At 51.8% G+C, this 13,550-nt stretch overlaps 4 protein-coding genes across 4 annotated transcripts; 1 reads left to right on the plus strand and 3 right to left on the minus strand.

Moving 5' to 3' along the window:
• Window positions 1-659: 659 nt before the first annotated feature.
• QC762_123430 (uncharacterized protein) lies at window positions 660-3,397 on the plus strand. The gene is made up of 2 exons (XM_062886761.1): window positions 660-2,231; window positions 2,286-3,397. Exons 1-2 carry the CDS (start codon window positions 1,422-1,424, stop codon window positions 3,246-3,248), a joined length of 1,773 nt encoding a protein of 590 aa, XP_062749910.1. The 5' UTR covers window positions 660-1,421; the 3' UTR covers window positions 3,249-3,397.
• A 142-nt stretch (window positions 3,398-3,539) lies between these two features.
• fur4 (uracil permease) lies at window positions 3,540-6,507 on the minus strand. The gene is made up of 4 exons (XM_062886762.1): window positions 5,618-6,507; window positions 5,147-5,456; window positions 5,003-5,082; window positions 3,540-4,945 (listed from the first exon to the last, which is right to left on the minus strand). Exons 1-4 carry the CDS (start codon window positions 5,729-5,731, stop codon window positions 3,755-3,757), a joined length of 1,695 nt encoding a protein of 564 aa, XP_062749911.1. The 5' UTR covers window positions 5,732-6,507; the 3' UTR covers window positions 3,540-3,754.
• Window positions 6,508-7,880: 1,373 nt separating this feature from the next.
• Window positions 7,881-9,207, minus strand: QC762_123450 (uncharacterized protein). Its single transcript, XM_062886763.1, has 3 exons — window positions 8,631-9,207; window positions 8,162-8,574; window positions 7,881-8,097 (listed from the first exon to the last, which is right to left on the minus strand). The coding sequence occupies exons 1-3, from the start codon at window positions 8,735-8,737 to the stop codon at window positions 8,075-8,077; spliced, it is 543 nt and encodes a 180-aa protein (XP_062749912.1). The 5' UTR covers window positions 8,738-9,207; the 3' UTR covers window positions 7,881-8,074.
• Window positions 9,208-11,057: 1,850 nt separating this feature from the next.
• Window positions 11,058-12,107, minus strand: QC762_123455 (uncharacterized protein; the record flags this gene model as incomplete). The annotated part of the gene is made up of 1 exon (XM_062886764.1): window positions 11,058-12,107. The coding sequence occupies one exon, from the start codon at window positions 12,105-12,107 to the stop codon at window positions 11,058-11,060; it is 1,050 nt and encodes a 349-aa protein (XP_062749913.1).
• Between the last annotated feature and the right edge of the window lie 1,443 nt (window positions 12,108-13,550).

Raw genomic sequence — 13,550 nt, forward strand, 5'->3', positions numbered from 1 at the left:
CTCCTGGCAGTAGCGCTCGAATTCGGTCGAGTGGTGGCTTTCGTGACCGTCGAGGATTAACAACCGGTATTTGCCCTTTGTGCGGGACGCTGTGTGATAGTCGAAGTGCTTGATCCAATCTAGGCCTACCGTATTGGTAGTCCAGCCATTATCGGTAGTTGCGATGCGCCAGGTGGACGGTAAGTTGGCGTTTGACGAAGTTGTGTGCCCAGAGCTTGCCAACAGGGGGCACGTTACGTACGCGTAGCAGTTGGTTGGCCATATCTTCCACACCACGCAATCTTGGTGGAAAAGCTCGCGCACATAGCTCAATAACGTATTGAATAATGGCATCCTCTTCTGGTTGAGTGAGCTTTTCCGAATTGGGCGTTGTATCGCGTCGTGCAGGCCGGCCGGCGCGTCGGTGTCTGAGCGTGCTGCGATCGACGTTATACATCTTACCTGCAGCTGATACACTTAGATTTTTATCATTTTGAAGAGCTTCAAGGGCTAAGATTATATGGGCTTCTTCTGAAGCAGATGGCATTTTAGATTGTTGAGAAAATTAGGTTTGAGGGTGAGGTTACGCGCCGCGTGAAAAAAGTGGTCGCTCGCTTATATTGGTCGCTCGCTTTTAATGTACGTTATAGGGAATGGAAGTCTAATTAACAGAAAATCTTAGTGCGGGCATCATTTCTGTCGGGAATGTGTCGAGAGCCACCTCTCGGACATGACGGAGGACGTTCAGCAGGATCTTGATTGCCGTGTATGCAAGAAGCTCATTACGAACATCAAGGCGTCTCGCAAATCCAAACCAGAGGACCAAAAGAGCACCCCGATGAAAAAGAAGGCGATTCGCGGTGCATGGCGACGTGCTTCTGATCGCAAAGGTCGGGAAATGGGTGATGATGTGAATGGGATTCAGCCAGTCGGCCCATCAAAGGTCGAGTCTCTTTTTCTAGACGAAAGTGTAAAATCCGGTCTCGACAAGATTCAAGCACAGGACGACTTCACTGAAAAGGAGGAGAACAAAGTATTTGTATGTGATCTTGTTGCTTTTACCATTCTCCCCGGCAAATGTTTCACATTACTCGAAGCTACACCCTTCGCGTGATAGGACTCTGGCAAATATATCTAGGTTGCCTCGATTCAATGCAGCGGCCAAGCATTGAATCTTGCCTGTGGAAACCGAGTATTCATTTTGGATCTTTGGTGGAACTACGCCATCAAGCAACAGGCCTTTGGATGCGTGCATTGCATAGGCCAGCAGAAACAGACCCGGCGAGCCCGTATCATGGTGAGGAAGACCATTGATGAGCGAATGGCAAAACTACAGCACACCGAACTCGTCACGATTGATGCCGCCATCAAAGAACATAACCTTTCCAAGATGGCGCTTACGCCGGGCGAAATTGCTGGCTTGCTCGGTGGGGTTGTTCTAGATGAACACGGCAAGATTCAGAACATTGTTCCTGATTATGACGAGGAAGACAGCGACGAGCAAGGAAATCGCGATGTGGCATGTCAGGCCCACCGATGACGAGAGGCTGGCTCCTAGCAAACTCTACACAAAACATTCGTTCTGTTCTTTGCAAGTCCTTCTCTTCCTTTTCCGCAATATCCAAATCCTCATCAACACTCGCTTTTCGGGCTTCTCATCTTGCTTGTTGTATTATTTTAACATAATGGCAGCATCGCACACAGATGCTGGCCGTTCTCTCGCTCAAGGAGACAGCACAACCACGCTCGCTCCATCAGTTCCACCCACCGCCATAAGCTCAGCCCAAAAGCTTAACCAACTGTTTGACAGCCCAAAAGAACCCAAGCAAATCACTGGTAGCATTGAGAAAACAACAGCCACTGCCGCCGCAGCCGCCGTTGAAGATAGAGCCCCGGACGGTGGATATGGCTGGGTCTGCACCTTCTGCAGCTTCATGATCCACGCCAACACATGGGGAGTAGGATCACCATGGGGAATATTTCTCGATCGCTACATATCCCAAGGTACTTTTGCACGAGTGGGGAGGTTTGAGTACGCCATCATCGGAGGCCTGGCTATGGCTATGGCCCTCATCGTTGCGCCACTGGCAAATCGCTGCAAAATAGCCCTGGGAACTCGAGGGACGATTGTGCTAGGGTCCGTGATTGCATCCATTGGAGTTCATACTTCATCAACTGCATCCAAGGTTTGGCATTTGGTACTATCGTATGGAGTTTGTTATGGGTTGGGGATGGGGATAGTGTACATTCCTGTAAGTTTTCTGAGCGCTCTGTCGAGATCGCCGTCGCTGACTGTGTGGTGACAGACCCTCTCCGTTGTCGGCCCCTGGTTTTCCACCCACCGGAGTCTAGCCATTGGCATTGCGACAGCCGGATCAGGCTTTGGCGGGCTGGGGTACAGCCTTCTCGCCGGCAAGCTCATTGCCATGTACGGAATTCCTTGGACCTGGCGCATTATGTCCTATATGATGTTCTTCTGCAACTTCTTCTGTGGCTTGCTTGTCAGAGAGAGCCCGGTAACAAAGTCACCTGTCAACAACCCTGTTGCGGCGAAGTCCTCATCCTTCGGCTTCCACATCTTCACCCGCCCGCAAGTGATTCTCATCCTCATCTGGGGCTTCATGGTGGAACTCGGCTATGTGTCGCTGTTCTTCTCGCTTCCAAGCCACGCCACCTCCCTCGGCCTCGATCTCAATCAAGGCTCCATTGTCCAAGCCGTGCTGAGCCTCGGTATTGGAATTGGCCGCCCCTGCGTGGGCTGGGTAAGCGACAGGCAAGGCCGGATCAACACGGCACTGTTGATGACGCTCTTTTGCGGTTTAATCTCTCTTACTTTGTGGATCTATGCCCGATCGTATCCCCCGCTGTTGGTATTTGCATTCCTTGCTGGCATCTCATCGGGTACGTTTTGGAGCACTGCCAACCCCATCGTCACAGAAGTGGTGGGATTGAGGCAGTCCTCGGCCACGTATTCAGCAGTGTGCTTGGTGATGGCGCTGCCTGCTACTTTTGGGGAAGCTATCGCTCTGCAGTTCGTGGATGAGAGCAGGACAGATGACGCCAAGTTTTTGCCCTCGCAGGTGTATGTTGGGTGCACGTACTTTGTCGGGGCGGTGGCGTTGTTGATGTTGAGGGCGTGGAGGGTGTGGCAATTGCAGAGAAACTTGGCGGTCGTGGAAGATGCCGAAGTAGCTGGGGTTGTGCCTGAGGAGAAGAGGGTGTATGGGTGGATGATGCCGAGGATGTGGATTAAGGTTGTGAAGGTATGATGTGACGAAGAGAATGAATCACGAGGGTTTATGAAGGGTGTTAATGGTTATGGCAATATGGATACTGAAGTACTAATAAGGCGTTGTAGGATCGGTGTGAAGGTAAACAAAAGTTTCTATCGATAGCAGTAACGTTTATTCCTTTTGGACCATGTTCCCAACCTGCCACACATGCTCTGACGCCTGTCAACTGTTCAATAAAAGTTGTCCACGATGTGCACACCTAAATTGCATGAGAAATGGTCACACACACAACCCTAAAAACACGAGTGAACAAAGAGCTATCAGGACCACGATAGCACGGCATCTACCGGCATGCAAGTGTATAATCGTTATTTATTATCGCTGTTTTGACATGTCCTCGGCAAAACTCCCAGAATCAGGTATCCTCCATAACAACATTGGCAGATCAACTACGTCAAGGGTATAAACTTCCAAAAAACAAAAGCAAACAACTGTTCCTTCCCTCCCAACTCGGTTTTTCATCAACTCCAATTTCTTTTTTATTAAACAACCCTGCCCACATCCTTCTCTCCCTTGCCGGGGACATACTCCTGGCTCCCCGTCCCGCTGGCATTGTCAGCATCATACGCCACTCTCAAGTCATCAATCTCGTCGCCAACCTCCATCCACTTGTCGCTGCAGGCGGGGATAGGGCTGAGCTTGCACAGACCCCAGTACACAAACGCTGAGACTCCGAATCCGCCAAAGAAGTTGACATTGTATACATAAGTGGCGCCAATGGGGACTTCCGTGCCAACAGCTCCGGCAAAACCAACGACGTTGATGAGAATGCCCGCGATGTAGGCGGCGTAGGCGCGCCAGTGGAAGCCGTAGGTGAAGCGGTATGGGGAGGTGGGTCGGGCGTCGTAGAGCTCCTTGACGTCGAGGTAGCCCCTGCGGACAAAGTAATAGTCGGAAATCATGACGCCGGCGATGGAGGACAGGAACACCGAGTAGGCGGAGAGGTAGGTGGTGAACTGGTTGGAGTCGGTGAGGAGGGTGTAAGGGCACATGGCGAGACCGACAGCAGCGGCGATGTAACCACCGCGACGAATGTCCAGCCAACGAGGCAGAAGGGCAGTCAAATCGGTACCAGCCGAGACGGAGTTGGCAGCAATGTTGGTGCCGAGCTGGGCGAGGGCAAAAGCGGTGGCAATTACAAAGACGCCGAAACGCCCACCAGAACCGCTATCATCAATGAACTTTTCGAGGAGCACAAGAGGGTCCCAGATGGGAGGACCGCCGTAGATGACTGTCGAGGAAGAGGAGACGATAATGCCGATGAATGAGGTGACAGCGAAACCAATAGGGATGGTGAAGAGCTGAGACCAGAGGGCGTCTTTGGGCTTGCCAGCAAAGCGGGAGAAATCGGGGTCGTTGACAATGAGAGTCGCAAAGTTGGCAATGGAGCTCATCACACCTTTCACGAACTCCCAGGCGAGTTCGGAGCCTTCCAAGCGCGCTGGCTGGCGCACGATATCACCGAGCCCTTTGGCGCGAACGACGGCCCAGACCAAGAAGGCGATGCCCGCAACAGGGACGACATACGACTTGACGGTGAACAGATGGCGAATCTTGTGGACGGGGAACCAGATGGCCGGAAGCGAGCAGAGCCAGAAGATGAAGAAAGAAGCGTAATCGGCCGTGGTGGTACCGGAATTCTCAGGAAAGGTATTGGGGATGGTATTGCGGTCCTAGAAGCTGTCAGTTGGATGGATCCAGGCAACAGACGGCAGCTTTCCAACACTCACCCAAGATAGCCAGATTGCCCTGATCATGATGTAGACACACCTCCCTCCAATGTACGACTGGACACCATACCAGATACAAGCTGCGATAGTTGTTAGCCCCCGAAATGCGCCAAGTATGCGGTTCGCGAGGATCTCGTTGCTCACCCATGACAGCCCGGTTGAACACTGGCCACAGACTTCCCCAGATTCCGAAAGAGGATCTGGCCACGACCGGAAACCCAATGTGATACTGTGCGCCAATGCGGCCCGTCAAGCAAATAAAGAAGCCAGAAATCGCATAACCAAGCCAGACACAAATCCACGACTGCCACCACGACAGACCGCCCACGATCATAGTACCGCTGATCATCCAGGTGTTGATGTTGAATGAATCGGCAATCCAGAAACCGACAAAGTTCCACGGACCCCATTGGCGTCGTTCGGGCTCAACCGGTTTGAGATCGTGGTTCGTCAACTGTGGTGGTGTCCGTGTCAGCTTGTCATTGCGACGGGACGAAGACGCGATAGAGGGGGCATGGATTCTTTTCTGAAGGCCTAATCCGATATCCATGGATCACGGACAGGTACAGAAAGAGCACGAGCGCGCGGTGTGTGAAGGGAGGAGGAGGTCCGCACCATCAGCTGTGCTGTTGTCAACCCGGGCTCCTGCTCGACAGCAATCTTGTCCGCGAAGCGCTTGAAGGCATTGCGTCTCCGTGGCGCCTCCGTAGTGAACGTTGTGTTCTCCATGGCTTCGATGGTATAGAGGGTCGACCGAGGGCTGTGGGGTTCGGGTCAAAAAATTTGCAACGTCGAGAGGAGCGTCAAACAGGTTGAGCAGACGAGGGGTGTTCTAGCTCTCCTCTAGGATGACGCGCTGCTGCGACGGTGCTGCACGGGATGCCGGGTCGGGGCTCTGTGGGGAGTTGGAATTGATCGACAAAGTTGAGTCGTCAATGTTGCAGAACACCCCAGGCCAAAAGTAGGGGACCTCTTTTGTACTTATGCAGGATCGAGGTTGAAGAAACGGTGCATTACCGGTGCAAGAGGCGGAGAAGAAGGGGAGTCTGGATAAGGGCTGTGGCGAGGTGATCCTGGACACCAGCAGACGAGTTATCTGCCATAGGGGCTTGGAGTTTCCAATACCTGCGTGTCACCGTCATGGAACAGCTGTTGGTTTCTTTGTGGCCGTAGTGGTTGACAATGTCATTCGATACTTATCTATGCCTAATCGGGTTTCTCGCCCCGCCGATCTCCAATTCTCAAAGACGGTGAGAATTGGTGTGGTATCGATATCGGCAACACCAAACTGGTGATGCCCCCCTCGGTTCCCCCACGCGTCAACCATGGCTGGGCTGGCTGCTGGACAGGGGGCTCTGAAAAGAGGTTCGGTGGCATGCCAACATGGCTGTCGCCCAAGAAGTCTAGAGCAGAGCTGGCCGCAGGAGCTGTATCCCAGGCAAAATACGCGCTCAAACCAAGGGTCTCGGCCAAACCGTCTGCAAGCTCTTGCAGCTGCTTCTTGGAGGTTGGAAGAAAGTTGGCTTGCTTGCAGGTGGTCTGTGACCTTGGGAGGCGCTACGGCAGGTCGGGACCCCGCTGGAGGCTGTCCAGCCATTGGCCGCCCGCAGGGATGATCCCTTATCTTCGGAGAGCCGTTGACTTGGTGCACGGGAAAAATCTCACTTGGGCATCTTGGCCCTGCACCAAGATGGTCTATCGATAAGCGGGGATAAGATAACGGCCAATCGACCCCGCATCTCAGCGGATTCGAAAAGTTTTTACTTGATCCCATCGAGTCAAGCATGGCCGTCGTGAACAAAACCCCATGTTCTCAGGCCGCAAAACCTCATCCAATTGGATTTAGGTGTATGTGGGGTACCAAGCAAAGAAGCTTTTCAGCCAGTACCTTATTCAGGGAACCTGGAAGATGGCTGCTTGATGTTTGTCCTCTAGCGGGCAGGCAGAGCCTTTTGCTCTTTGATCGGAGGTAAAAGCTTGAGTTGGACTATCCTAGCACGTGAGACTGTCCTCCCGCACTTGTTCGGTGAATGCCAAGTTCAAACAAGCCGCCGACGACATCAACTTTGAAGCTTGGGGTGCTTGGAGGGGTAAGCCACAATGTGCCACCTACAGTAGCTACCAGCCATCAACCTGCGCCTAGACCACCCGCAATGCGGGGCCGCGATAACCGGAAGATAAGTTGCCGTAGTCCCTGCTCGGTCGAACCACGCGAGGAAAACCAAGAGCGACCAAGGCCAAACATATCCATCTGTTTTAGTCCTATAGTTGACATCCAAAAGATGACAAAGTTACGAGTTTCCAATATGAAACCTTTCAGATGCTGTCTTGGCACATTTTCACATGGCATTTTCGGAAACCCACGTTTTGGAGAAACACTTCCCCCAGACCCCATACCAAGCACCGGGTTTGAGGAGGTTGGATGACCCCCACTCTCACTTTCACACACCATCCAACCTGCCGGTTGAGCAGACCACTGATCAACCACCACGGGACGATACAACTCAGCCTGCAGACAGGGTCCAAAAAGGTAAAAAAGAGCGCATCTGTATCTGCTGCGTGCCACAAAGCAACAGGGGCTCGAGAAGAGGTGCGCCCTGAGCTTGTCTGATGACGGGGTTGCCCCAGATCCCGGTGACGATTAAGGTATATCTGATTAGACAGGGTGCCATTCGTCGGGGTCGACTGCCGTGGACGTTGCATTCACCCACGACCCTAATCTCAAGCTCAACCTAGCAGCTGGCTCTGGGTTCAATGACTTCAAAGCTGGCACCATGTAGGCTTATCCATAGTTATCCACTTGGCTGGCAAGAATCTTTTCACCTGAGAGCTAGCAGTTACGGCAATTCAGCCTCACCAAACATTGGAGCCGCGGCTAGAGAGAATCAACGTGGAATTGCTCGATGTATTGTCAAACTGCCTTCAATGTGGAAGAAGAATGTCCGCCCCAGAGATCATGCCCACCTCCTCGCTTAAGCACATCTGATGCGTCTGATGCATTGCTAGATCCGAGCTACTATAGTAGCTTCAACACCACATCGCCAGTGCTTTGAAGCCCCATCCGAGACGAGCCTACTCGTCAGAACTCTGGTGAGCTATTGGCAATGTCAGCACACGATACAGCACATATGGCAATGGCAACAACATTTGAGAACTTACCCCAATTTTCAAACGCTCGCAGGCCTCCAAAGTCTCTTGCCAACAAAAGCTGCGTAGCTCTCTTCAGCTCTCCCTGGGGGATATGGATCTCCCTCTTGACACCATGATCATGGTCAACGTATGTCATAACGTTGGGCTGAACGCATATCCTCTCCGAGGTAGTGGCCACGTCCATGCTGGAGGATGGGTACCACTGGCCAGCGCAAGTGTCGTAGGGGCCAAGGTCCACACAGCATCCGAGTAATCCCTCCTGACTGAACGGGTGTGTGATTTCACACCGGCCGTTGGCCTTGGTCTGGCACGAGTTCTGGAAGTAGCCAGCGACAGTGGAGCCGTTGGGACAGCCCTCGCAGTGGACAACACCGCACCAAGGATCCGAGGCCTGACAGCAAACGGACGCGGGGATATCGCGGCTGATTCGAGTTGGGTTAGATTGGTCGAGCGTCCTCGATGATTCTGAGCGACATACCAGCTGATAGTGTCGGCACCATCCCAACAGTCACCTGAACGGTGAAAAAAGAGCCTCTCCGCGGCGCACCCAAGAATGGGAAGCAAAAGGAGGATTGTTAACAGCATGACTGTCGAACTTTGTGGTGATAATTGTGAGGAGGTTTGAGTGATGGGTTGAATCGAGGAAGCGGGAAAGGGAAGGGCGACTTTGACTTCTGGATCCAGAGGGTGAGTGAGGTAGGTAAGGTAGGTAGGTAGCCAAAAAAAAAATCAACTTGAAACCTGGAATACATACTCAAAAAGGCAGTCGCGAGACCCGCACCTTGGACGCGGGTCAACAGTGAAACTTTGATTCACCAATGAAAATTCGATCCCACCGTCCGAAGTAATTAGGAAGGCACGTTGAGACCACAATGGCTCTGTTATCGGCGAGGGCGGTGAATCCCTTGTGTGATGCTCTTTCCGTTACCCATCCCTGCTTTGACAAAGACAAGGCAGAGGCTTTGCTATTGTATGGCTATCAATGAGTTGAAATTAGCGGACTCTTTGAGATCGGCTTATCATATCTTCCGATGTGATGAAGACCTCGATCGAAGTTACTGGATATGTCCTTGGAAGCAAGCAGAAACAGGAAAGGCATGACAGAGATAGGGATTAATAAGTGGATATTGGTGTTTGTGACTGACATGTGATTCACATTCTGCAATAACCAAGGACCATACATATCACACACACATGGATACCTGGTAAATACTAAACATGCAACGAATTACTCATCTCTGATAAGGTACCTTCTCGTGGAAAGACCAGGTATATCTTGATAACTTGATGACAATAATGTCGATATCTGTTCGGATCTAATCAATGTTACTCGTAGAATCAGTCACCAACCCTATTCTGAAACTTTTGCTATGCCCTGCCTGATGTCACTTACCCATTTGGGAGCCTATCAGATACGTGAAGAAACAGTGGTCTCTTGAGGGGGTGTTCAGATTCTGCTGGCACTCCGCTACGATTTCTATTATCTTCAAATAGACAATCGCTGTATAGGATCTCACGCTCCCTACCGAATACCAATGTACATAGGTTGAATCGGAGCTACAGCGTCCTGGACACCAAAAGTATGAAGGTAAACAAAGTCCAGCCCCACTGTGGCTGCCCACCACCAAAGCCAACTGTCAAAGCTACCGGGCCTGAAAAATATCAAAGTTTTAAACACATCTCTCACAAAAGTATATATATATCTGGTCTCATTGACATTTGCTTGCCTTTCTTTCATTCATCGCATTCAGCAATCCACTATCACACACAAATAAGATACACAGTTTGACAACAAAGTAAACACAATGCCCAGAATCACTTTTCCTCGCCGTCTCCTCTCGCTCCACATGCTGGATTTCCGCCCTTGAGCTTCCTATCAGCACCAGCGAAAAAGATCTGTCTTCATGCCAGTGTGCCCAGCCCCAAAACCCCAATCAACGCACGATCCAGCCAGGCTCCAACCGTCAGCACTACCGCATCAAAACAGGCCTCCTCACACTCGACACCTCCTCGCTAGTACATCACGAACCACCAGTCTTAACCACCGCTGCAGCCGTCTCGCCCCCATCCTCCCCGGTCCACCTGGTCCCCCGGCGGCCCCTCAGACCCAAATGACCCCCGCCCCCCCTTTTGATCTCGAACAGGGCTTCATCTCTCTAGACTATGTCCTCTCTGTCCCGCGCTCCCTCCTGGACCTCGCAGAGAAGGATCGGGACGAGCACGGTTTCAGCCTTGGTCCCCTTTCAAACAAGGGCACAGTAGAGATGCAAACGGACTCTGACCAGAGCGATTGCGCCGAGATGACTACAACGATTGTGTTCCAAGCCAGGTCAACTTGAAATCCACCCAAAGCGGACGACATTAGGGAGATACTGATGGCTGAAAATAGGGGAAGGTAAGAATGGGAAGGGGGAGCAGCAGCGATCGGTTGCTGGAGGAGCTCGTTGGTTCATGTAAGTTGACATTGCCCGAATTGAATAAGAGAGGGGATGAGAGTTGTTGACTGACAAACAATAGGATATCGCGAGGAGATTAGCCCCATTCTACAAGTACGGCGCTGTGAGGGGCTCGACTATGAATTTGGATGGCCAGTTCCCGGATTTTATGACGGTTAAGGACGCCATCTGGCCGGCGTATCAGGCTGCGAGGGAGAGACAAGGGTTCATGGATCCAGGCGATCTGATGATGAGTGACAGGAGCATGATGGACTTTAATGTGTAGGTAGTCTTCAAGATTCGCTTATGGTGTCGTCGGAAACATCTGAAATCCAAAAAGCTTTCTTGGCCGGGTGATTAGTGGTCTTGAATGTATCCGACAAATGTAAAAGGCAGAGAATCAAACAGTACTCAGCTGTTGAGAATAAAGTTAGCATTTAGTCTACACATATCATTCTATTCAATGTTTCTTAATCAACCTCAGACATAGCCACAACCCTCTCTTCCGAACCCAGCGACCGGCTCGGAACCCTCGACCCCGGCGCCCTCGCCTTCCTAAACAGTACCAACCCCGGCCACGTCCCCAAACTAGCGTACAGCTCCCACCCTTCATCCTCCACGACCTCCACCAACCTCACCACGGTCTCGTCTTCCGCCCCCTTTGGTCCCAAATACTTCCTCCCCGCAAAGCTCAGCCTCTGATACCCCTTATACTTCCCCTTAACCCCCCACTTCCTCTTCCTCTTCCCCAACCCCATCGGAAAAAAACTTTTTGCTATCCGTTTATGCACCCTAGCAGGCAACCCCCCCACAACCAAGACCTCCCCCAACTGATGCAGACTCATGCCCAACCATTCATACCTCTCCCGTTCCCTGGTCCCATCAGACCGAAAAACCAAATTCTGGACATCCACGTTTTGTTTCTGGGCCAAAACCTTCCTCCCCACCGTCGGCGGCTCAAGCGGGTTTTGAACAACGGTTACAAACCCCCAACCGTGGTACCACAGCTCTTTGAGACCCCCACATAAAAAACCCACCCATTGACGGGTGAATTCTGCGAATTTCTTCTTGGAGTATAGCGTGGCGCGCATGCCAATTTTGATCACGACCCAGGCGATGGTTTTGGACTCGAGTTTGATATAGGAGGATTTGCCGTCGATGATAGAGGGGAAGGAGGTGTTGGCTAGGTTGGTGATGGCGCTGATGGCGGCGGGGGGGAAGTTGATTAGCCCGAGGATAATTGTGCGGTTTTGGGCAGAGGAGGAGAGGGTGAGGGAGGCTAGGTTTGGGGGAAGGGCGGAGAGGTTGTCGTCGGAGGTGGGGGAGATGGCTCGAGGGGATTTTCGAGTTGGTGGGTGGGTTGAGGTGAAAGGGGTAGGGGTAGGGATTGTGGGATGCCGGTTGGAGTAAGAGGAGGCCGTCTTGGTGTCGTTGTGTGGCGGCATGATTTGGGGTGGGAGCGGCCACTTGTTGTCGAGATTGAGGAGGTGGATTTGATGGTGGAGGTCAAAGAGGTACATGACTGGAGGATGTTTGGGAACCGGTGTTGCGGTGCGCTGTGGAGCTTAAATGCAGTGACAGTTTGAGCCTGGGAAAGAGCACTCTTGCTAATAACACTCCTGCCAATGTCATTGTTGGACGATACAGAGGGTGCCAGGTCACATGCGATTGCAGTTGCTGTACGAACATCATGGAAATCAGGGTTGAATGACTTGAAAACTGAAAACATTATGTTGTATAAAGTTGATTAACTTCTAAAACCAGTTGACTGTGGCTTCATTGTGGATGTGCAAGCCATTTTTTTTTTCAGGGGTTTGTTTACATTCAGTCAACATTGTGGCCAGGGGTCAGGTGGCCAGGGCAACGCCTTGAAGTCTTGGCACTAACAGAAGAAAACACAATTGTCCGTCCAGCAGCCCGTGGCAACATGGATATCAGTTGTATTAGCTCTCCTCGCTCACATGGCGTTCTCTACGTATCAAATTGCATAAGCCACCCGATGGCACATCAACCTCCTCAAGTTTAGCCCCCGCTTGGCAACGAGTCTCCCAAGCGTCCAGCGGGCGAAAGTCCGTCCTCCTCCATTCGTCCCTTGGCACGGATGGGTGAGGTGAGTGGGAATGGGGTGAACAGTTCTGAATGGGAAGCTCCGGAGTGAGCGAACCCAGAGCCCTACATGTCACATCTTGGCTTTTCTTGCCGTTCCCTTGGCTTTCTTGGAGATTCTTGAGCCAGTCTCCCTTTGGTTCCCTCCTCCCCCCGATCAGTCACCGGGATATAGCTCACGGCGAGAGCCACAGACCGGTCTGCCCACAATCCGAACCATGAGGCTCTTTGTTTCTCCGAAACACGCGTGGGGTAATGAATTTTCGGATGAACGGAAACCTTTCATGACCACAGACCACCTAACTTGACCGGGACTTCTTCCTTCGTGTTCACTTGTGACTGCGGGGAGGAGGAGAGAGCAGTCTGAGTTTAAGATCAAGTGGTAGGGGTGCCAGGCGAGGTGTTACGTAACGTCGTGTCTTTGAGTGGTCTAGGCTGTCGTGTGATCACCTGCCTGTTCTGTGCCCTGTTTGGCGCTTGCGGTTTGCGAGAAGAAATGTTCTGTCTCAGAAATTGAAAGGCATGCAAATTGCCAGCATTCTCATCGGCCTCGAGGTCGCTAGAATGATCACTGGGCTTTGTGCATCGAGGCTGCTGCAGGAAAGCTCAGCTTAAAAAATGAAGAAGAGAAAAGAGTTATGGGATATGAGAGCTTTAGGGAGACCCTAGGTATGCTTAAGCACACGCCTAAAACCCACCGAGGTGTGTGGGGTCATCTGCCTACTGTACCCGAGCTGAACTCTCTATCTAGCATGCACTGAGGACCCCATGGTTTTAGATTATCCCACGTTCAGGTTTGCCCTGCTCAGTAAGGCTGCCACTGATCAGAATCTCTGTTTCCTATTCTGGTGCTGGAA

This window comes from Podospora pseudocomata (genome assembly GCF_035222375.1).
Source record: "Podospora pseudocomata strain CBS 415.72m chromosome 1 map unlocalized CBS415.72m_1, whole genome shotgun sequence".
NCBI classification, from domain to species: domain Eukaryota; kingdom Fungi; phylum Ascomycota; class Sordariomycetes; order Sordariales; family Podosporaceae; genus Podospora; species Podospora pseudocomata.